The sequence below is a fragment of the Thalassophryne amazonica genome, chromosome 5 (genome assembly GCF_902500255.1).
Source record: "Thalassophryne amazonica chromosome 5, fThaAma1.1, whole genome shotgun sequence".
Taxonomy (NCBI): Eukaryota; Metazoa; Chordata; class Actinopteri; order Batrachoidiformes; family Batrachoididae; genus Thalassophryne; species Thalassophryne amazonica.
The window spans coordinates 121049098-121072424 of NC_047107.1; the positions used below are offsets into that span (position 1 = coordinate 121049098).

The following is a 23327-nucleotide window of genomic DNA, read 5'->3' on the forward strand; positions in this document are numbered from 1 at the left end:
TCAACACACACATATCAACCTTCTCAGAAATGTTCACCACCAGAAAATGCCAGCTCTTACTCTCTGTCGATCATGTCTCTCATGCTCTGATGCTCCTGCCGCTGCTTCAACTCCGTCAACTCCTCAAAGCGTTTCAGTTGCTCTGATTCACGGCTCACTATGGCAGCCAAAACCTGCTCCTGTCTCTCCTGCCGCAGCCGGAGTGCCATCTGGGCCAAGAGATGGAAGGAAGCGTTTATATTTTATACGTGCAGGACATTACTTGAAACTTTGCTTCTGATGCTTTAGGAGAGAGACTTAAAGCTGACACACTCACCTTGGCCCTTTCCCGGTATTCCTCCTCACAAAGCCGTATCTGGCCCGCGATCTCCATGGCTCTGGGCGAGAGCACAGACAGGGCAGGTGGCAACGTAGGGCTGGAAACGTTACAAACATCTGGTTCTGAATGGTGGTTCACTGTCTCACTGCTGGCAGCCTGTATCATATTAAAGTGCAACAAAACTCAAATTCAACACATAAACACTCCCACTCTGTTTGGGGGGGGGAGAAGAGTGTTAAATATCACCTGTTAAAATACGACATGTAGGTCAGCGCTTCCCGTTTAGGGCTCCATTCTCAAATGTATTTTACATTAAGTGACTAATTGTATTTTAAATTTATTTAAATTCTAATTATAAGTCACTGTTGGTGACTTTAAAAATTTGCAAATCAGCTTTTAGTTGTGGAGCCAGTCAGTCAGATAAACAAGCTGCACAATCAAACCAAACCGACAAGATACAGTGGTATGTAAAAGTTTGAGCCCCTGATGATTTCCATGATTTTCCTTTATAAATCACTGGTTGTTTGGATCAGCAATTTCAGTTAAATATATCATATAGCAAACAAACAGTGATATTTGAGAAGTGAAATGAAATTTATAGGATTTACAGTAAGTGTGCAATAATTCTTTAAACAAAATTAGGCAGGTGCATAAATTTGGGCACCCCAACACACACACACAAAAAAATACATCAATATTTAGTAGATCCTCCTTTTGCAGAAATATCAGCCTCTAAACGCTTCCTGTAGCTTCCAATGAGAGTCTGGATTATGGTTGAAGGTATTTTGGACCATTCTTCTTTACAAAACATCTCAGGTTTGTTGGTTTCTGAGCATGGACAGCCCACTTAAAATCACACCACAGATTTTCAATAATATTCAGGTCTGGGGACTAAGATGGCCATTCCAGAACATTGTACTTGTTCCTCTGCATGAATGCCTTAGTAGATTTTGAGCAGTGTTTAGGGTTGTTGTCTTGTTGAAAGATCCAGCCCCAGCGCAACTTCAACTTCGTCACTGATTCTTGAACATTGTTCTCAAGAATCTGCTGATATTGATTGGAATCCATGTAACCCTCAACTTTAACAAGATTCCCAGTACCTGCACTAGCCACACAGCCCCAAAGCATGATGGAACCACCTCCAAATTTTATTGTAGGTAGCAAGTGTTTTTCTTGGAATGCGTGTTCTTTTTCTGCCATGCATACCACCCCTTGTTATGTCCAAATAAATCAGTTTTAGTTTCATCAGTACACAGCACCTTATTCAAAAATGAAGCTAGCTTGTCCAAAAGTGCTTTACCATACCTCAAGCAACTCTGTTTGTGGCGTGTATGCAGAAAAGGCTTCCTCTGCATTACGGCATCATACAGCATCTCCATATGCAAAGTGCACTGTATAGTTGAACGATGCACAGAGACACTATCTGCAGCAAGATCATGTTGTAGGTCTTTGGAGCAGGTCAATGGGTTGACCATGACTGTTCTCACCATCCTTCGCTTCAGCTTATCTGAGATTTTTCTTGGCCTGCCACTTCGGGCCTTAACTAGTACTGTGCCTGCAGTCTTCCATTTCCTCACTATGCTCCTCACAGTGGAAACCGACAGATAAAATCTCTGAGGTAGCTTTTTGTATCCTTTCCCTAAACCATGATGTTGAAAAATCTTTGTTTTCAGGTCATTTGAGAGTTGTTTAGAGGCTCCCATGTTGCCACTCATTAGAAGAAATGCCAAGAGGAGAAACATTTGTAATTGGCCACCTTAAATACCCTTTCTCATGGTTGGATTCACCTGTGTAAGGAGGTCAAGGGTCAATGAGCTTACCAAGCCAATTTTGTGTTCCAATAATTAGTGCTAAATGTATTCAAATCAATTAAATAAGGGTTAGGGTTTATGCACCTGCCTAATTTTGTTTAAATAATCATTGCACACTTTCTGTAAATACTACAAACTTCATTTCACTTCTCAAATGTCAGTGTGTTTGTCTGCTATATGATATATTTAACTGAAACTTCTGATCTAGACAACCAATGATTTATAAAGGAAAATCATGAAAATTATCAAGGGTGCCCAAACTTTTGCATACAACTGTAAATTAACATGACTGTCATCACACAAGCATGCCAAAGTAAACTAAGAGCATTATTGAAATTTTCCGATTTGATGCCAAGTGTGAAACAACTGAGACCATGGTCCTCTGGAAGAAAAGGGCAGATTGTCCCCTGTGGGTCAGGAGAGAGTTACTGCCCCAATTGGAGGAGTTTAAGTATCTTGGGGTCTTGATCAGGAATGGGGATAAGTTGGAGCATGAGACTGACAGACAGATTGGGGCGGCGTCTGATGTTTTAGGGAAGCTGTACCAGACCATTGTGGCAAGAAGGAGTTGAGCCCAGAAAGTGACACACTCATTTTATCAGTCAATTTACATTCCTGTCCTGACCTACAGTCATGAATTTTGAGTAATGACCGAAAGAATAACGGTCACGGAAACAAGCAGCGGAAGTAAGAGTATTCTGTTAGGTATCTGGGTTTATACTCCTCGACAGAGTGAGAAGCTTGACTATCTGGGAGGGACTCCGAGCAGAGCCGCTGCTGCTTCGCACTGAAACTATCCAGGTGAGGTGGTTCAGGCATCTAGCGAGGATGCTCCCAAGTGGTCTCCCTAGAGACATCTGCCAGGCACATCCAACAGAGAGGAAGCCTTGGGGAAAACCCAGGGTATGCTGGAGAGATTATATTTCCCAGCTGGCTTGGGAATGCCTCAGGATCCCTCGGGAAGAGTTACAGGACTTGGCCATGGATAGGGTAGTGTAGGATGAGCTGCTTAGTCAGCTGCCACTGCAATCCAAATAAACAGCCAAAAATAAATGGAAAAAACAAAAAGTGAGAAAATGTAATAATCATATAAAACGGATAAAATGAAATCATGCTTAAGCAAAAGCTATTGAACCAGTATGGGAACAATCTCTGGAATTTTTCCAAACTGGAAAAAGGCTTTTTAGTAACCTTTAATATCTAAATGAAAAGATGATAATATGGTGCCAAAAGTACAGACACGACACTCGTCTTCATGGTGACATCCTGACTATAAGTCACTGGGTTGTTTTTTGTGTTTTTTTAATGAGTTTGGGAGGTCCTCCAGCATATTCCAAAGCAACTTGTACAGTGCACCTGGGAAGTATTCACAAACTATTCACACGACTATCCCCATGAGTTTACTCCATTTCGGAACAAGGGTGTAACATAACAAAATGTGGACAAAGTAAAGCACTGAATACTTTCCAGAGGTGCAGTATTAAATAAATAAATAATACAGTATTGTCATTTATTACCACAAGATGGCACTGTTTACATGCATGACAAGCTGCACTCTGTCTCTTGCAACCACAGATGGTACTACTCAATTTCTCTGATTAACTGTTGGTGACATTGGGCCTCATGTATCAATGTTGCGCACTTGTGGCGTAAACTTGAAATACACCAAAGTCGCCGTGACATGTATCAAGCAGTGTGCACCTGCCCATTTCCAGCGTACGCCTGACGTGATCTTGATAAATGCGGCGGGTGGAAACGATCGTAATTATAATAAACACACCCATAAATATTCAGACTCCGCTTCAGACACACCCTCATTTTACGACATAGAAGCCGGAAAGACGGCAATGAAAAAGAACTCCACCAATCACGACGCGTGCCAATAGAGCGTCAAAAGCGGCCGTCGTATCAATTGTTTTGTAGTATATAATCAAAGTGTTACAGTGGTCCCTCATTAATCGCTGGAGTTACGTTCTAAAAAAATAGCCCGTAATACGCGAAACCGCGACATAGTCAGCGTTATTTTTTTACAATTATTATAGACGTTTCAAAGCTGTAAAACCCCTGACTACACAGTTTATACACTTTCTCAATCAGGCATGAACATTTTCTCACTTTTCTCTCGTGTGTAAACACTCTCAAAGTTCAAACCTTAGTAGGAAAATAATACCAAACTGTTTTCAGGCCCAAACATTTGTTTGAGAAATAAAAATAGAACATTTTCCTATAAATAATTATGATGGCATTTAGAACTAACGAATTAATTTTAACGATCAACGAACAAGGTCGGACACATAAGAAATTATTAATAGTGACTCGCCAGTATGTCACAGATCGGGCCTCTGCGTCCTGGCGCTGCGCCTTTTCTCACTCACATCTCGCTGCAGCAGGTGTGTGCGTCCGTGTGACAAACACAGTTATGAGTAGTTGTTGGCGCTCTTTTGTGTTCTTATAAACAGATACGCAGAACACTGTAAAAAAAAAAAAAAAGAAAGGCATGCAAATTTGGACTAAATACTCCGCGAGACTCCGAGGCCACGACAGGTGAACGGCGTTATAGTGAGGGACCACTGTATTCTCTTTTCAGATGTCAATTCTTGACATGTGGATATTTGCTCACTCAATTATTAAGACACGCCTAATCTGTCAGATTTTTTTATTTTTTAAATGTATTTCTGTATTTATTTTATTGTGACAACCGAATGGAGACAACAAAACCTGGTTGCAGCACGGGCGAATTAAGGGAATGACGAAACTACAGTTGTTATCAATTTCATTGTCTAAAACGATCACACCACATGAAGCTTGCACTCGACCGAGACGGACGCACTTTTCTCTTCTCCCTCCCTCCTTATCTTTCCTGCTTTTGTGGCGTGTTGTCTGTGAGGCTGCAGCTTTGCTCTTCTGGATACGACAAAAATGGATCTGCTAAAGTGGTCTCTGAACGCAATTGACACTATTTTTTCTACAAGACCTTCGGGAGCGGAGGACCCGACCTGTCCTGCTGGGACGCATGTGATGGGTTACGTGATGGACTCGTGGAGGAGATGGCAGGTCATGTGCCTTTACATGCTTTCTGTGGAGGACGTTGAAGATGTGTACATATTCGGCTTGGTGGTGACCGGCTTTCTGATGTGTGGAGCGGGCACTCTGCTGGTTTACCGGAAAATCAAGAAAGTGGAAGTAGCTTTGATTGGTCGTTCCAAGCTGCCCTATATGATTGATTCGATTGGGAAGGCAGTGGCTGCGCAGTCGGCGGGGGTTACCCGCGCGTTGGATGATATCTCGAGGAAGATTGCAGCCCTGGAAACCCGCTATGACCGTCTGTGAAGACCACATTCTACATTTCAGATGCATTGAGAGCCACTCTGTTCTCAGAACTGTGGAATCTTTCAGGCGTCTGTTAATCTGGCTATTCATTTGGCTTCCCCAAATACAGCTGCGCTTCAAGGTCGCTGTGATAAGAAACCTCCTCAGAAGATCAATACCTAAGCCTCGCTCCCCGGTCTTCCCCCCTCCCCTCAGCTTCTCCAGCTCTGACGTGAACTGTGAACTGTCCAGGACTTTCTCAGCCTGCGCAGGGCTGTTCCCTTCCCCCCCCAGACTGTCAGACAAGGCAGTTGACGGCGCCGAACTGGCTGCCTTCCGGAGTGTTCTGATAAACTGGTCCTTTCAAATCTCGGTTGTCGTCCTATGTCCTTGTTTTGTCTCTGTGATTATTGTTTTTTGTGCTGATGGGATTTTTTTTTTCCTCATTGCCGCTGTGTAATGCAGCGGCTATGAGGGGTTTTTTTTCTTCTCCTTTTCCCTCGTGTTTTGCTTTCATATACGAGGTCTCTTAGATAATAAACCGACCCTTTTATTTTTTTTTTTTACTATATGGATTTGAATGACATGCGATTACACCAATCATGCTTGAACCCTCGTGCGCATGCGTGAGTTTTTTCACACGTGTCGGTGACGTCACTTCCCTGTGGGCAGGCCTTGAGTGAGATGTGGTCCCGCCCTCTTGGCTGAATTCCTTTGTTTCACACGCTGCTCGAGACGGCGCGCGTTGCTTTATCAAAATTTTTTCTGGACCTGTGAGGAATATCCGAGTGGACACTATTCGAGAAATTAAGCTGGTTTTCTGTGAAAAGTTTAACGCTGATGAGAGATTATGGGGTGTTTCTGTCGGTGTAAGGATTTCCCACGGAGCGGGACGTCCTGCAGCGCTTCCAGGCGCTGTCGTCGGCCTGTTTCGAGCTGAAAACATCCTAATTTAAGGCTTAATTCACCCAGGACATCGTGAGAGAACAGAGAAGATTCAGAAGAGGCCGGCATGAGGAATTTATGCGGACATTCCACTGTTTAAGGACATGTTTTTAATGAAAGACGTACGCGCAAATTCGCCGAGTCGCTTCCGTGACGACTCAGCAAATCTGTGTGCGCCGCGACAGGATAAACACCTCCGTGTTGAAAGCCATTTGTAAAATTCAGGCGGCTTTTGATGGCTTTCAACAAGTGAGTAACTGAGAAATTGTTTAACAGCTTGGGCATGTTCCAGCTTGCCCGTTAAGATTTCCAACGGAGGTGTTTTTCCTGCCGCGACCCCCCGCGGTCGGGTCCAGCCCGACATGCGACTCTGCCCGCACGTTCTTTCGTTACAAAATGACCGTTAACAATGGAATGTCCGAATAAACTCCTCATGCCGACTTCTTCTGAAAGTTCTCTGTTCTCTGACGACTTACTGCGTCAACAGAGCCTGAAATGTGGAAGTTTTCAACTTGAAACGGCGAGACGCTGCCGCCTCGAAGCGCAGATCGCCGTCAGGCGCCGTGGACCGTCCTTAAAGCGACACTACCAGACCAAAATCTCTCATCAGCCGTTAAAATTTTTACCGAAAACCAGCTGAATTTATTGAATGGTGTCCACTCAGTTGTGCCTTACAGTTTTGAAAAAATTTTTATCAAACAAAGCAACAGTCTCTGAGCCATTCCTAAACAATGAAAAAAATCGACGAGCGGGTGGACGACTCCTCACTCAAAGACTGCCCACAGGCGAATGACGTAACCGACAGGCGTGAAAAAACTCTTGCATGCCCACGAGGGTTCAAGCATGTCTGATGTAATCACACGTGATTCAAATCCATATGGTTTTTGAAAAAAATAATAAGGTCGGATACTTTTCTAATAGACCTCGTATATGTTTTATGTACCGGGCCGGCCTATGTGTTGTGTGTTATGTGTGTTGTTTGTAATGGGTCGGTGTTGGTTTGCTCAGCCCTGCTGTTGACCAAGGCAGGGATGTACATCTGGAGCTGGTCCCCGGGCGCCTAATGGCGACCTCTGCTCCTACTGGCAAATAGGATGGGTTAAATGCAGTAGCCACATTTCATTGTGCAGGAAAGTTCTTCTGTTCTGTGCATATGACAATAAAATTTCCTTGATTCCTTGATTAAGCTCAGCGCTGCTCTGGCTCCAGGCTCGAAGTCTGGAGAAAAAGGAGAGCAGCGCTTTCGTTGCAGTCAGCGCTGTGGCCACCGATCGTGCTCCATAACAATCCCGCAAAGGCGGGATTTGTATTGATTATTATGTAGTATAATCAGGAAAGTGTTATTTATGTAACATATGCATTGATTTGTATAATGGCACTGTTTATCATGTTGATCATCTTCATTTTTATGTGGATTCCAGCACTGGTTCATTTTGGTGTATAATTTACGCCACCTCTCGACCTGGTGTATATTTTCAGCGCAGCGTACGTCAACGACCACATTGATAAATGCCAAGTAGCGCAGCCGTTTTGGCGTACACCCCATATACGCTCAAATATCGCCATACGCAACGTTGATACATGACGCCCATTGTGTGGCATGCTGATGTACTCTGTAAAGAGTACCTGCAACTTTCAGGCCTTCTGGAACCAGCTTGACAATACATCTTTTTTCTTGAATTTAAAAGTACCAAGTTAAAAGACACCCGGGTTTTACTGAAACCAAACAGGTGGCTAGTCTGCGGGTCACAGAGCTTTCTCTTATTGTGCCCCTGTTCTGTGGAATGACCTCTCAACGTCAATAAAATAGTCAGATTCTGTAGAGACTTTCTAGTCCAGATTTAAGACGCACTTATTTTCATTTTATGGTTAGCATACTGACATAGTATGTTACTATGCTTTTTACCCTTTAAAATCCATTTTATTAGTAAACAGAGCAGGCCGAACGATCTACAGGGAATCCCTAGCACCAATCAGGGTTAGGTATTTCCTTGATTAAAACCCTGACCTTGAATTGGGAGCTGCCTCAATTTCATTTGAAAAATAATAATAATAATAGCAGCCTGCCTTAAAGTAGACCTGCACTGAAATAAATGTGGTCAGATTTCAGAAAGAAATAGCTGATATGTATTTATAAGACCCTTGTGAATGCAGTAAAGTAAATCTGTAAGCCCAAATTTGTAATTCAGCGGAGAAATCTTCGTTTAAAAATGAAGAATTTGCAGCTAAAATTTAGCCCTCTGTGAAAACAGTTTGTACAGCCGTATCATTTCCATGACGTCAGGGACAAGACGACGCGCTCCCGCCTTCAGCCCGATCCCGCATTGAAATTGATTTTATCTGTTAGTAATGTTACTTATACACGTCCTGGTTTCAACATCCAAAAGTAAGCTGCAATGAATGTGAGATACAGATCTCTGTGCTCAGATCAGCAACAACATCGACAGCGGGCGCCGTTCTTCCTCTCCCGCTCTCTGCCTCCGCTGCGCTTATTAAGTCTGCGGGCTCGTTAACAAGCTCGTTAACCGCCGACGCGGGCCACTCACACCGCCCGTGTCTGCTTTGCAGCCGGTGTGCTAGATTCAGCGCACAACACCGGCATCACCTCTCTGTCTACTGAATGGAGCTGCAGCACACTTGGCACAAGTCCTGAGATTACGCTCGCTGTTTTAATGCGAAGCGGCCGGTACACCTGTTGCTGCAAGGACAGACTTCTTGCGGCAAAATCCACAGCATCGCACGTCTCGGCAATCGGAGCCCCAGAGCTCCATGGACGCTGAGAGAGGTTTATATATTTTTAATGACTGGGATTCTTTGCGGGTCTCGCCTCCATATCCCGCAATGGTACCGGAGGCGAAAAATCAGTGCTGCATTTGATACAGTAGATTTTCATTGCGACACCACTCAAACAGGTGTATGAAAAAGTCCCCCAAAATAATTTTCAAGCACAAATAAAAGAAATGTGTACTCACCAAACGTGCCGCAAGACAATATGAAGTTTTAAAAAAGTAGATCCTTCCGTATAAGACAAGAAAAAGGTGCACATGCAAACTGACATAAATCCACAAATTACAATTGCCGCAATGCATGCTGGGAGAGGGTCTTGTCCGTGACGTCTCGGCAGCGTCCATGATGAGAGGGACAATTTGCGGAGGGCTAAATGTTAGCTGTAAATTTGTCATTTTCAAATGAAGATTTCTCCGTTGAATAACAGATCTGGGCTTGCAGATTTACTTTACTACATTCAGAAGGATCTCATGTGTAAATGTAAGTCATTTTTTGTTCAAAAAAATCTGACTGCATTTTTTTCAATGCAGGTCTCCTTTAAATCAGTGCTGGGCAATATGTGCATTAAAAGCATTACATGTAGTTGAGCCACTCTTTTTCTAAGTCCGCTGCTTAGTGGTACGTTAAAATCGGAAAGCCTGATTTATGCTTCTATAAATCTGTGGCCATGCAATGACGCTGACATGCGCATGACCCTTTTAAAGTTCTCCGTCTCGTTGGTGGGCGTCTTATCAAATGTATTTGATCCATGATCATAATGTAATCTGCAGGCGCACTGCAAAAACTATTAGATAAAATATGACGGAAGAGGAAGGCGTGAAAACGTAAAAGTGACAAATCACGGCCCTTTGGGGTCTCCATCGTTTGGCAGGTGCATGTCATGCTGTGAGGAGGGTTCGCAGCCCCACAGAGGGCTCTGATCTAAAGCAGTTGTCTTTGGTTTGCCACACCCAGGGATATGTGAAACTTAATACCATATTACAGTGCAGTCAGCAAGCAGCATTTTGTTAATAATCATCGGCCTTGAACGGTTTGAAAAAAAACAGAGGTACCCAATTTCCTCAAATCGGCACGTGTCGGTGCTGAAATTCATTTGTACCTGTTGTGACTGGGCACATCCAGACTGCTCTGCCCAGTACATGCAAGGGGTTTTTAATGAAAATGCATTGCGATGGGGTGGGACGTTCTGTCTGATCTGAGCAAATATCCATTATACGCTATTCTGAACTTCACACGGTTGTATACACTTGTTTTATTTCTGTTTAGCACGCTTCTGGTTATTAATTGTATCTACTCTGAACGTTATTTAACTATAGTCCTGTTGTAATTTGCTAGCAGTTAGCATTTGCTAGCTAGGTCGACTCCTCCCTTCCCACCCGTCGTCATTTTTATAACTGGTTCTTTTTACCTGGTTAATACTTCTGTTAGTTTTTCAGTAGAACTGCTGTGACTTAAGTAATTATTTTACTCCTGTGTAAATCGTAGGAGCGACTAGCATTTTTGCTAGCGGTTAGCGACTTTGGACCCTCGTTTTCATTTTTTCATTTCATTTTTTCATATACTTCTGTTAGTTAACTGTTAGTGTAACTGTTGTGAACTTTAGCTTAGTACTTTACTCTTGTGTTAATCTTAGGAGTGTATATATATATATATATATATATATATATATATATATATATATATACACTCAACAAAAATATAAACGCAACACTTTTGGTTTTGCTCCCATTTTGTATGAGATGAACTCAAAGATCTAAAACTTTTTCCATATACACAATATCACCATTTCTCTCAAATATTGTTCACAAACCAGTCTAAATCTGTGATAGTGAGCACTTCTCCTTTGCTGAGATAATCCATCCCACCTCACAGGTGTGCCATACCAAGATGCTGATTAGACACCATGATTTGTGCACAGGTGTGCCTTAGACTGCCCACAATAAAAGGCCACTCTGAAAGGTGCAGTTTTATCACACAGCACAATGCCACAGATGTCACAAGATTTGAGGGAGCGTGCAGTTGGCATGCTGACAGCAGGAATATCAACCAGAGCTGTTGCTCGTGTATTGAATGTTCATTTCTCTACCATAAGCCGTCTCCAAAGTCGTTTCAGAGAATTTGGCAGTACATCCAACCAGCCTCACAACCGCAGACCACGTGTAACCACACCAGCCCAGGACCTCCACATCCAGCATGTTCAGCTCCAAGATCGTCTGAGACCAGCCACTCAGACAGCTGCTGAAACAATCAGTTTGCATAACCAAAGAATTTCTGCACAAACTGTCAGAAACCGTCTCAGGGAAGCTCATCTGCATGCTCGTCATCCTCATCGGGGTCTCGACCTGACTCCAGTTCCTCGTCGTAACCGACTTGAGTGGGCAAATGCTCATATTCGCTGGCGTTTGACACATTGGAGAGGTGTTCTCTTCACGGATGATGCGAAGGAGATGTGTTGCACTGCATGAGGCAAATGGTGGTCACACCAGATACTGACTGGTATCCCCCCCAATAAAACAAAACTGCACCTTTCAGAGTGGCCTTTTATTGTGGGCAGTCTAAGGAACACCTGTGCACAAATCATGGTGTCTAATCAGCATCTTGGTATGGCACACCTGTGAGGTGGGATGGATTATCTCAGCAAAGGAGAAGTGCTCACTATCACAGATTTCGACTGGTTTGTGAACAATATTTGAGGGAAATGGTGATATTGTGTATATGGAAAAAGTTTTAGATCTTTGAGTTCATCTCATACAAAATGGGAGCAAAACCAAAAGTGTTGCATTTATATTTTTGTTGAGTATATATATATATATATATATATATATATATATATATACATACATACATACACACACACACACACACACACACAGTACCTACATTTCTAATATTTCTGCTACTTTTTCAGTGTAACTGCTGTGAACTTTAATTCATTTATTTGCATCTGCGTGAGCCTTAGGAGTGGTTAGCTTATGCATTATTGGTTAGCTTGCGCTTGCTTGGCTATACTCTTGAATTTCCTAGTGCACAAAGTACACTACCTACTTTACACCCTCCATAAATCCTACTATAGTTGGAAGATAGGGTGGCTCTCGTAGAGAGCCGTGTCCGTACGTTAGAGCAGCTTCTTAGCGCAACGGAGTTTGATGTTAGGGGCACTCCAGATGAGGTTAGTGCTGGGCCGGCTAGCGAGCCCATTAGCATCAGCCTAGAAACGCCGGCTGTGGAGGACGGTTTTTGGACTGCGAGGTGGAGGAAGCCCCGTAGGGCTTGGTGCCCGGTTGTGTCACCCCGATCACACTCGCCACTGCAAACTGTGAATCGGTCCTCCCCCTTCTATCACCCACAAAGTCAGGTTACAGACGCCAGCTAATGTTAAATGTATTCCTGGGGGCAGAGCTCCCGACATTGCATCCCAACTTAGGGTGCTGACGCTGCAGAAGGGAAGCCAGACGAAGGAACATGACATGAGATATAGTCACATAGTTATTCACGTCTGCACCAATGATATCAGGATGAAGCACTCAGAGGTCACAAAAATGGACACAGAGAGGACTTGTGACCTTGCCAGAAAGATGTGTCGGCGTCGATTAATAGTCTCTGGTCCCCTCCCCTCCCGGGGTACTGATGAGGCGTTTAGCAGGCTGACATCATTAAATAGGTGGCTGGCGCAGTTTTGTCAACAGCAAGGCTTTAGCTTTATTGATAACTGGCCTTCGTTCTGGGGCCGCCGTGGCCTGCTGATGCCGGACGGCCTCCACCCTACTGGGGAAGGTGCCGCCATCTTGTCTGTGAACATAGATAGAGCTCTACAGGGAGGGTAACATTAGGAATCTACAGCAGGCCACAGAGCAGATGATTAGAGACCCTGCAAGGCTTATGACAAATGTGGGTGTGGAATCCATTAGCTTAGCGGGGAAATTAGTGCAGAAAATCCACTAAGGTGATAGTGCAGTTTATCTGCCAGGGAGGGAAATTCAACAAGTTGAGTCTGTGGCCTGCTCCCGTAGACGTGTCCATAAAAATCATAGAGGGATATGTTTCCAAACTTAATACCCATTACTATACTGGATCATGTTGAAATTGAGGATGGCCCACTGGTTGTTCCAGTAATAGCAAAGATTTCATGTCTGCTACCTACAACGCGCGTGGAATGTCTTAAACCTAAACCTACTTCTAGGCATCTTATATATGCTACTCTGGAACCACCCCTAAACCAAAACAGTTCAACTGTCAACCCCACTGAGGTCCTTAGACTGGGTCTCATTAACATAAGATCACTGTCCTCAAAATCATTGCTGATGAATGATTTAATTATTGATCATCACTTAGATATGATTGGGTTATGTGAAACCTGGCTTAAACCTACAGCTGTCCTCCCCTTAAATGAAGCCTGCCCACCAGCATATACATTTATTCACGTCCCTCGTGATGCGAAGCAAGGCAGGGGTGTTGCTCTTATTTATAAATCTAGGTTTAGCTTATTAGCTGTTGGGGGTCACAAATATAACTCGTTTGAGCATCTGATTCTCTGCTCCACTCAGGATATTATGCATTGCCAAGGTCAGAAGAATAAAAATCAGCCGTATTACTTTGTCACTGTATATAGGCCTCCTGGCCCATATTCTGAATTCTTAGATGAATTTGGTGCGTTCATCTCTAACTTGTCAACTAGTGCAGATAACATTCTGATCATAGGTGACTTTAACATTCATATAAATAAGCCTTATGATCCCCTCTGCAAATCATTTATGGAAATTGTGGATGCATTAGGATTTCGGCAATGCATTCAGAATTCGACACACATTAGTGGAAATACCCTGGATCTGGTTCTCGCACATGGTATTGCTGTCACGAATATTGACATCATGCCTCTTAATAAGTGAGTGATCAGAGACCACTGATGTAAGTTTATAGTTTTGCTGCCGTGTTTAGGGGAACAACAACCTTATTTATCACTGCAGCGATGCATCAACTCCTCAACTAAGACTGAACTAGAAGCTAGACTGCCTGCTGTCTTAGCCTCACTTTTGACAAATACCCAGTCAGTAGACAGACTTGTGGATAGTTTAAACTCAGTGCTCAAAACGACACTCGACATGATTGCATCACCTGTGTTGAACCCGCACTCCCCCAAATCACAGTCACCTTGGTTCAATGATTACCTGCGTGACCTCAAGCATAAAGCAAGAGGTCTAGAATGGAAATGACGCCGTTCAAAATTAGAAGTATTCCACCTTGCATGGCGTGATGCTATCTTAGACTATAAGCATGCATTATTGGCTACAAAGCAGACCTATTACTCTGATTTGATCAACAAAACAAGCATAACTCAAAATTCTTGTTCGACACGGTGGCAACACTTATTCACAGACAACCAGATGTAGCTCGCTCTCCTTTTACAGCACAAGATTTCTTAGATTACTTTGAGAAGAAAATAGATGACATTAGGTTGAACATATCACAGCATGCCTTAACCCAGCCACTACACTCTGCTATTGAGGTGGGCGCCACTACTGAGGTATTACCTAGATTTACAGAATTTGATAGTATCTCTCTAGACATGCTGACGAAACTCGTAATGTCAACAAAAAGCACAACCTGTTTATTTGATCCTATACCAACAAAACTGTTTAAGGACCTGTGGCCCACTCTTGGGCCGACTGTGCTGGAAATTATTCATCTTTCTTTAACTTCTGGATCTGTTCCTAAATGTTTCAAATTTGCAGTGATTAAAGCATTACTTAAGAAACCTAATCTTGATGCTAGTGTATTGAAAAACTATCGGCCGATATCAAATCTATCATTTTGCTCTAAGATTCTGGAAAAAGTGGTGTCACGACAGCTCGTAGACTATCTTACTGAGAATAATCTCTTTGAGCCACTGCAGTCTGCTTTTAGAAAATATCATTCCACAGAGACGGCTCTAAAGTGATGAATGATCTTCTGCTTACAATGGACTCGGACACCACTACGGTTCTGCTGCTGCTAGATCTTAGTGCTGCATTTGATACAGTGGATCATATTCTACTTGATAGGCTGGAAAATCATTTTAACTGGGAGTGCCCTTGCATGGCTGACGTCATACTTGACCAGTCGTTCTCATTGTGTTTTGTACAGTAACACTACCTCTAACCTTAGTGACACGAAATTTGGGGTTCCACAGGGGTTTGTCTTAGGCCCCCTGCTTTTCTCCCTTTACATAGCACCACTTGGACACATATTGCGGCATTTTGGGATTACCTTTCACTGCTATGCAGATGATACTCAGTTATACATGCCAATAACTGCTGGTATTCTCGTTCACATAAAATCCTTAGAAGATTGCCTTGCAGCAGTGAGAAGTTGGATGTCTAGAAACTTCCTACTTTTAAACTCTGAAAAGACTGAAATGATGGTTCTTGGTCCAGTGAGACATCGGCATCAATCTGACCAGCTAACACTCAGCCTAGGCTCGTGTGTCATACATCACACTGACAAGGTGAGGAACCTTGGGGTAATTTTTGATCCTTCGTTGTCCTTTGGCCTCCATATTAGAAATATTACTAGGACTGCTTTCTTCCACCTGTGAAATATAGCGAAGATTCGTCCCATCCTGTCTATGGCTGATGCTGAGACCCTGATCCATGCGTTCATCTCTTCTAGATTGGACTACTGCAATGTTCTATTTTCTGGTTTACTGCAGTCTAGCATTAGGGCTCTCCAACTGGTTCAAAATGCTGCAGCCAGACTTGACACAAAGCAGAAAGTTTGACCACATTACACCAATTTTGGTGTCTCTTCACTGGCTTCCTGTCCCAGTGAGATCAGATTTTAAGGTTCTGCTACTAACCTATAAAATTATTCATGGACTGGCACCTCCCTATCTAGCTGACCTAATTAAACCTTACATACCAGCCCAGGCTTTATGTTCTCAGGGTGCAGGACTACAGGTCAGAGCTTTCTCTTATTGTGCCCCTGTTCTGTGGAATGGTCTCCCTGCGTCAATAAAACAACCAGATTCTGTGGAGACTTTCAAGTCCAGACTTAAGACACACTTACTTTCCCTTTCATATGGCTAGCATACTGGTACAGTTTTGTTTTACGCTTTTTACTCTTAATTCATGTTATTAGTAATTGGAGCGGGCCGCAGCCTCAACTTCACCTAAATTCTGGGTCTTTTAGTGAAGTTTAGGGCTAGCGGCCGGCAATCACCTTAGTATTTCTTCTGTTTTTCTTGTTGATTAATGCTGGCAAATTATACAGTAATTTTTGTCTTTCTGATGCCTGATTCTGTTTTTTCTCTGTTTAAGGTACAGCTCCATCCAGAGACTGGAGTTGTGTTTGTGTTGGCGATCCTCCCGTCCTGTGCACCAACAGCAATTCTTGTATATTTGTACGTGAATTGCTCTGTGAATTATTTCTGTAATTTATGTTTGTACCATGGCCCAAGCAGAGGGTCACCCCTTTGAGTCTGGTCTGCTTGAGGTTTCTTCCTCAGAAGGAGTTTTTCCTTACCACCATTGCTCTGGGGGTTGGTAAAGTTAGACCTTACCTGTGTGAAGCGCCTTGAGGCAACTCTGTTGTGATTTGGCGCTATATAAAGGAAATTGAATTGAAAAAATTATACAAAATCCGATAAACACAAAACCCTACAAAAACATTGGGACTTTTGCTTTTGTCCGGTGAGTGTGAGTATCCGTTTATACAATGACGGTTTAAGCGAGTTTTACTGTATATGCAGATGAATATAGTCAGCAAAACTGGATTTTTTAAAAATCTGATTACTAACTACTTATAGTGCAAGTACGTGGTGTGACATAAAGGGTGAAAAATGGAGGAATATCCCATATTTCATTGCACTGAAATTAGAAGGTGTAACTGGCACACAAAACTTGGTGAGATTGCATGTGTATAAATTAAACCACAAAAGCAAATAATTTAATTAAACATATTCAATTATATGCACACACATTGCACACACACTAATACACACCATGAGACAACAGAAATGTCAGATCATCGTGTACTCAAAGGGAGACTCACCTCCTCAGTGTCAAACTTTGAAGGCAGAGCCACCAAAAGCACAGTGGGTTTACCATTGACCTCAGGGACAGATCCAGCTGAAGGAGAGGCTGGAATCTCCCCAGACAAGCCAGGGCTGGAGTGTCCAGAGCTCACAAACGATGTCTGCAAAGACTGGGTGGTAAGCCGATCCAAAACAGCACCAGCAAATGGTGACAAGCTGAGAACCTCATTGTACCCCACAAAGATATCCTACAGAAGCACAGAAAAGTTAGCATCATGCATGCAAGCCTTAAACAGAAATTACAAACCCAAAGAATGTGCCACCCTTGATCTCCATGTGCAGACTTATGCAAGATCTTATGCCAAGACAAATCCATATAATGTTTGCTGCTGAAAAGTCCAACAGTTCTCAAGTTACCAATTTTTTTTGTCAATTTATATAGCGCCAAATCACAACAGAGTTGCCTCAAAGTGCTTCACACAGGTAATCTCTCTCTCTCTCAATTGTCATAATGGTTTTGCAGGTGGTGTTATGGGGACACAGCGATAATGTTCAGTTAAATATGTTCAACATTTCATATTCAACATATAATTCTGTATGTCCCGAGTCATGTAGGCACTCCCTGTTCTTGGTCAAATTTATACCCAACACTGCTTGTTTTGGAATTCTGTGATATAACAGAACTCCATATCTGAACTTTGGTTTGTTAGTGATTTAATTATAATTGAACAATTTTTTCTTGTAAACCTTATTCTGAAATAAGCAATAATTATGGGGAATTGAAAATCTGATAACTGCACAAATAAAGCAGCTGACTGAGTTTATTTAGGTAAATCCATACACTGTAATATTCACAGCATTTGGCTTTTTCCACATTTTGTTAGATTAGATAGATTAGACAGAACTTTACTGATCCCTTGGGAAGACTCCTTCAGGGAAAATGAGGTTCTAGCAGCATCGTATAGCAGCACACGGGGTAAGAAGCATACAGCGTATCTGAAGTGAAAGTAAAAAAGAACAGTTTGCAAATATAAATAGAAATACACAACTTAAATTAAGGAGATGGTCTAGTGGTTAAAGCATTGGGCTTGAAACCAAAGGATCCTCGGTTCAAATCACAGCCTGACCGGAAAATCCCCTAGTTGCTCCTGGTGTGTAGTGAGCACCTTGTATGGCAGCACCCTCACATCGGGGTGAATGTGACGCTTTATTTGTAAAGCGCTTTGAAAGTCTGATGGAAATGGAAGAGGGAAAAGCACTAAATAAATGCAGACCAGACAATACCAGACATATCAATACTGGTTTACTGGCTACTACTGTTCCTTTCATTCCTGTTACTCCTCCTCCTCCCCCCAAGTGAGGAGTTGAACAGTCTGATGGCCTGGGGGACAACCGAATTCCAAGTCTGTTGGTCCTGCAGTTGGGAAGGAGCAGTCTGTGGTTGAAAAGGCTCCTCTGGTTGCTGATGATGGTGTGCAGAAAGTGACTAGCATCATCCATAATGTCCAGCAGTTTGTCCAGTGTTCTCTTCATTGCCAGTATCACCAGAGTCCAATTTCATGTCAACCACAGACCCAACACGCCTGATCAGTTTGTCCAGCCTGGATGTGCTCCCCCCTAGCACAACACAGTGTAAAAGAGTACACTGGCTACTACAGACTGGAAGAACATTCAGAGGAGTTTACTGCAGATGTTAAACGACCACAACCTCTTCAGAAAGTACAGTGTAATAGGTCCCTTCCTGTACAGGTGGTTGGTGTGGGTTGTCCAGCCCAGTTTGCTGTCCAGCCACAGCCCAAGGAACCTGTAGGAATCCACAGCCTTCATCTCAGCTCCCTTGATCAGAACTGGTTGCGGACTTGGTCTAGACTTCCCAAAGTCAATGACCAGCTTCTTTGTCTTTGAGATTTTGAGCAGTAGATGGTTTGTGTGGCACCAGGCAACAAAGTTCTTCACTAGGCTCCTGTACTCCTCCTCTCCATCATCCCAGATGCATTTAGCAATGGCTTTGTCATCTGCAAACTTCTGGAGGTGACACAGCTCAGAGTAGTAGCAGAAGTCAGAGGTGTAAAGGGTGAAGAGAAGAGGGGCCAGCACGGTGTCCTGGGGTGCTCCGGTGGTGCTGATCACAGTGTCAGACATGGTGTACCTCAGACTGACATACTGCGGCCTGTCGGTGAGGTAGCTGGAGATCCAAGTGACCAGGCCAGGGGTCCACTCACATTCTGTTCAGTCTATCCTGGAGCACAAGGGGTTGGATGGTGCTGAAGGCATTCGAGATGTCCAGGAAGAAGTCCAATACTAAGACTGAATCTGAGGAAATATTAATTTATCCACAGATGAGATAATTGCCAGGATAAATGCCTGCTCAAGTGGTTGAAGCTCCAAGTACAGTCACTTGCCCAGTTCTGGATCACTGCTGTAGTATTTGTGCCGCCGTTTCTCGTAATCAGCAGGAATAAGCTAATACTTGGTACCAATGGAAAGACTGATGTTTTGTCTACAAACAACCACAAGTTCGACCGGATCCAGCCATTCTTGTGATCAGCAGAGGAATCAAATCATCCCGTGTCTGCAGTGTGCACGCTTTTTCTGACTCACTCATTCCTGCAATTTGAAAGTAACGATCTCTAAGACATAGCAAAGGTGAGATAGCCATTTGGTGTTTTTGGTTCTAGAGTGGGAAAATACTTACGTGGGTAGAAAATGTCAGTGTGTTATGTCTTGCTGTTTAATTGCTGCGCACATTTATCTGCGGCGCGAAAATTTGCCGGTTGTGGATCACTGAAATCTCACCTCCACACTTCATTTTTTGCTCGTAAAAACGTATAACAGTGCATTTCGAAGCTATGTAAATTCTTATTCTAATAACAGGGCTGTGAAATGCAAATTGTGAAAGCCGAGGAAAATTCGCAGGTGGTCTGGGGACGCATATTTGCCATTTCCGGCAAATATTTGCACCACACATAATGTGGCTTCACACTTTAAGTAGAAGGGCTACCCCATCCAGACTTTTTCATCAAGATAACATCCAAATACCCAATACAACAATACACAATAAAGACATTCAGTTGCATTATGGCTCCGTAATAGCGGGAGTTTAAAAAAGATGATCCGGAACTGGGCAACTGTCTGTACTGCCTCCACTGAAAGAAAATTCATGAGTAAATTGTTTTTTGGAGTGGCCGGCTTGGTTTTTTTTTTTCTCTGAAAACCTGGCAAGGTTACGTGCTGAAACGAACCTTGGCCTCTTTTCACCGTCATCACTAATAGTCGCCAAATAAATGGTTTGAGTGTTATTTCGTTAGCTAGATGTAATTCGTAGTGTAAAAATGTGGCGTTAAATAGGCTTCCAGAAAGAAAGATCATCGCTAACGTTAGCTTAGCATTAACTTACCTCGCCTCTTTCCAGCCAGTGTGGGTCGAATTTAATTTGTCCCTTCGGCGAGTTTTTGAGGGCCTCTAATGTCTCCCATCGTAGACTTTCAGACGGCATAATGACACAACAGAAACCACAAACAAAATACTACAACATGTGAAAGTCATAAACAGACAACGCCGCCGCCGTTTTTTCTTTTTCTTTTTCTTCTTCTTCTTCTTCTTCTTCTTCTTCTTCTTCTTCTTCTCCTTCTCCTTCTCCTTCTTCTTCTTCTCCTTCTTCTTCTCCTTCTCCTTCTTCTTCTTCTTCTTCTTCTCCTTCTCCTTCTTCTTCTTCTTCTTCGCACAAACTGTGTATCTGTGCTGTTAAATGTGAGTTTAAAGGCGACGAGGTTCAAATGTGCGTTCCCGCGAAGGGGGTGCTCCCCTGCCGTGATATGTACGATGATACTGACAGATACAGCAAATGTCATCAACGTGACACCTTCCAGGGGGGAGATAGGAGGGGGGTGCATTTTATGGCAAACTGGCTTGCCGTAAAATGCACCCCCCTAAAAAAATATCCTTCTGTTAGTCTTAGCATGAAATGCTTTTAAGAGTACATTCATAGCACAGATATTGATAGATACAGCAAATATCATCAATGTGACACCTTCCAGGGGGGAGATAGGAGGGGGTGCATTTCATGGAAAAATGGCTTGCTGTAAAATGCACCCCCCTAAAAAATATCCTTCTGATCGTCCCAGTGTGGAATGCTTTTAAGAGTACATTCATAGCACAGATATTGATAGATACAGCAAATGTCATCAACGTGACACCTTCCAGGGGGGAGATAGGAGGGGGGTGCATTTCGTGGCAAACTGGCTTGCCGTAAAATGCACCCCGCTAAAAAATATCCTTCTGTTAGTCTAAGCATGAAATGCTTTTAAGAGTACATTCATAGCACAGATATTGATAGATACAGCAAATATCATCAATGTGACACCTTCCAGGGGGGAGATAGGAGGGGGTGCATTTCATGGAAAAATGGCTTGCTGTAAAATGCACCCCCCTAAAAAATATCCTTCTGATCGTCCCAGTGTGGAATGCTTTTAAGAGTACATTCATAGCACAGATATTGATAGATACAGCAAATGTCATCAACGTGACACCTTCCAGGGGGGAGATAGGAGGGGGGTGCATTTCGTGGCAAACTGGCTTGCCGTAAAATGCACCCCGCTAAAAAATATCCTTCTGTTAGTCTTAGCATGAAATGCTTTTAAGAGTGCATTCATAGCACAGATACTGACAGATACAGCAAATTTCATCAATGTGACACCTTGCAGGGGGGAGATAGGAGGGGGTGCATTTCATGGCAGACTGGCTTGCCGTAAAATGCACCCCCCCTAAAAAAATATCCTTCTGTTAGTCTTAGCATGAAATGCTTTTAAGAGTACATTCATAGCACAGATATTGATAGATACAGCAAATATCATCAATGTGACACCTTCCAGGGGGGAGATAGGAGGGGGTGCATTTCATGGAAAAATGGCTTGCTGTAAAATGCACCCCCCTAAAAAATATCCTTCTGATCGTCCCAGTGTGGAATGCTTTTAAGAGTACATTCATAGCACAGATATTGATAGATACAGCAAATGTCATCAATGTGACACCTTCCAGGGGGGAGATAGGAGGGGGGTGCATTTCGTGGCAGACTGGCTTGCCGTAAAATGCACCCCCCTAAAAAATATCCTTCTGTTAGTCTTAGCATGAAATGCTTTTAAGAGTGCATTCATAGCACAGATACTGACAGATACAGCAAATTTCATCAATGTGACACCTTCCAGGGGGGAGATAGGAGTGCTCGGCTCAATAGAGCTCTGACTCTTTGTCACCCTGGCTACAGTGCTGAAAAGAAACCTGGGGTTGTTCTTACTTTCTTCAATTAGTGATGAGTAGTAAGATGTCCTAGCTTTACGGAGGGCTTTTTTATAGAGCAACAGACTCTTTTTCCAGGCTAAGTGAAGATCTTTTAAATTAGTGAGACGACATTTCCTCTCCAACTTATGGGTTATCTGCTTTAAGCTGCGAGTTTGTGAGTTATACCACGGAGTCAGGCACTTCTGATTTAAAGCTCTCTTTTTCAGAGGAGATACAGCATCCAAAGTTGTCTTCAATGAGGATGTAAAACTATTGACGAGATACTCTATCTCACTTACAGAGTTTAGGTAGCTACTCTGCACTGTGTTGGTATATGGCATTAGAGAACATAAAGAAGGAATCATATCCTTAAACCTAGTTACAGCGCTTTCTGAAAGACTTCTAGTGTAATGAAACTTATTCCCCACTGCTTGGTAGATGTTAAAATCGCCCACTATAATTATCTTATCTGAGCTAAGCACTAAGTCAGACAAAAGGTCTGAAAATTCACAGAGAAACTCACAGTAACAACCAGGTGGACGATAGATAACAACAAATAAAACTGGTTTTTGGGACTTCCAATTTGGATGGACAAGACTAAGAGTCAAGCTTTCAAATGAATTAAAGCTCTGTCTGGGTTTTTGATTAATTAATAAGCTGGAATGGAAGATTGCTGCTAATCCTTCGCCTTGGCCCGTGCTACGAGCATTCTGGCAGTTAATGTGACTCGGGGGTGTTGACTCATTTAAACTAACACATTCATCCTGCTGTAACCAGGTTTCTGGAGGTGCTTTTGTCCTGCGCCATGAGCGGCTCCGTGGCGCATCCCTCCGCTTCTCTTTCCATGAAAAAAAACTCCTGTAACAGTGGA

The 23327-nt window shown here is 43.0% G+C and overlaps 1 protein-coding gene across 1 annotated transcript in view; it reads right to left on the minus strand.

Annotated features, from left to right (window-relative positions):
- gle1 (GLE1 RNA export mediator) overlaps positions 1–20764 on the minus strand; it is a 39356-nt gene extending 18592 nt beyond the window's left edge. The window contains exons 1-4 of the mRNA XM_034171203.1: positions 20577–20764; positions 17197–17427; positions 317–475; positions 61–209 (exon numbers count right to left, since the gene is read on the minus strand). Of these exons, the coding sequence (XP_034027094.1) occupies positions 61–209; positions 317–475; positions 17197–17427; positions 20577–20675 (638 nt within the window). The 5' untranslated portion in view covers positions 20676–20764. The remainder of the gene's footprint in view (positions 1–60; positions 210–316; positions 476–17196; positions 17428–20576) is intronic.
- Between the last annotated feature and the right edge of the window lie 2563 nt (positions 20765–23327).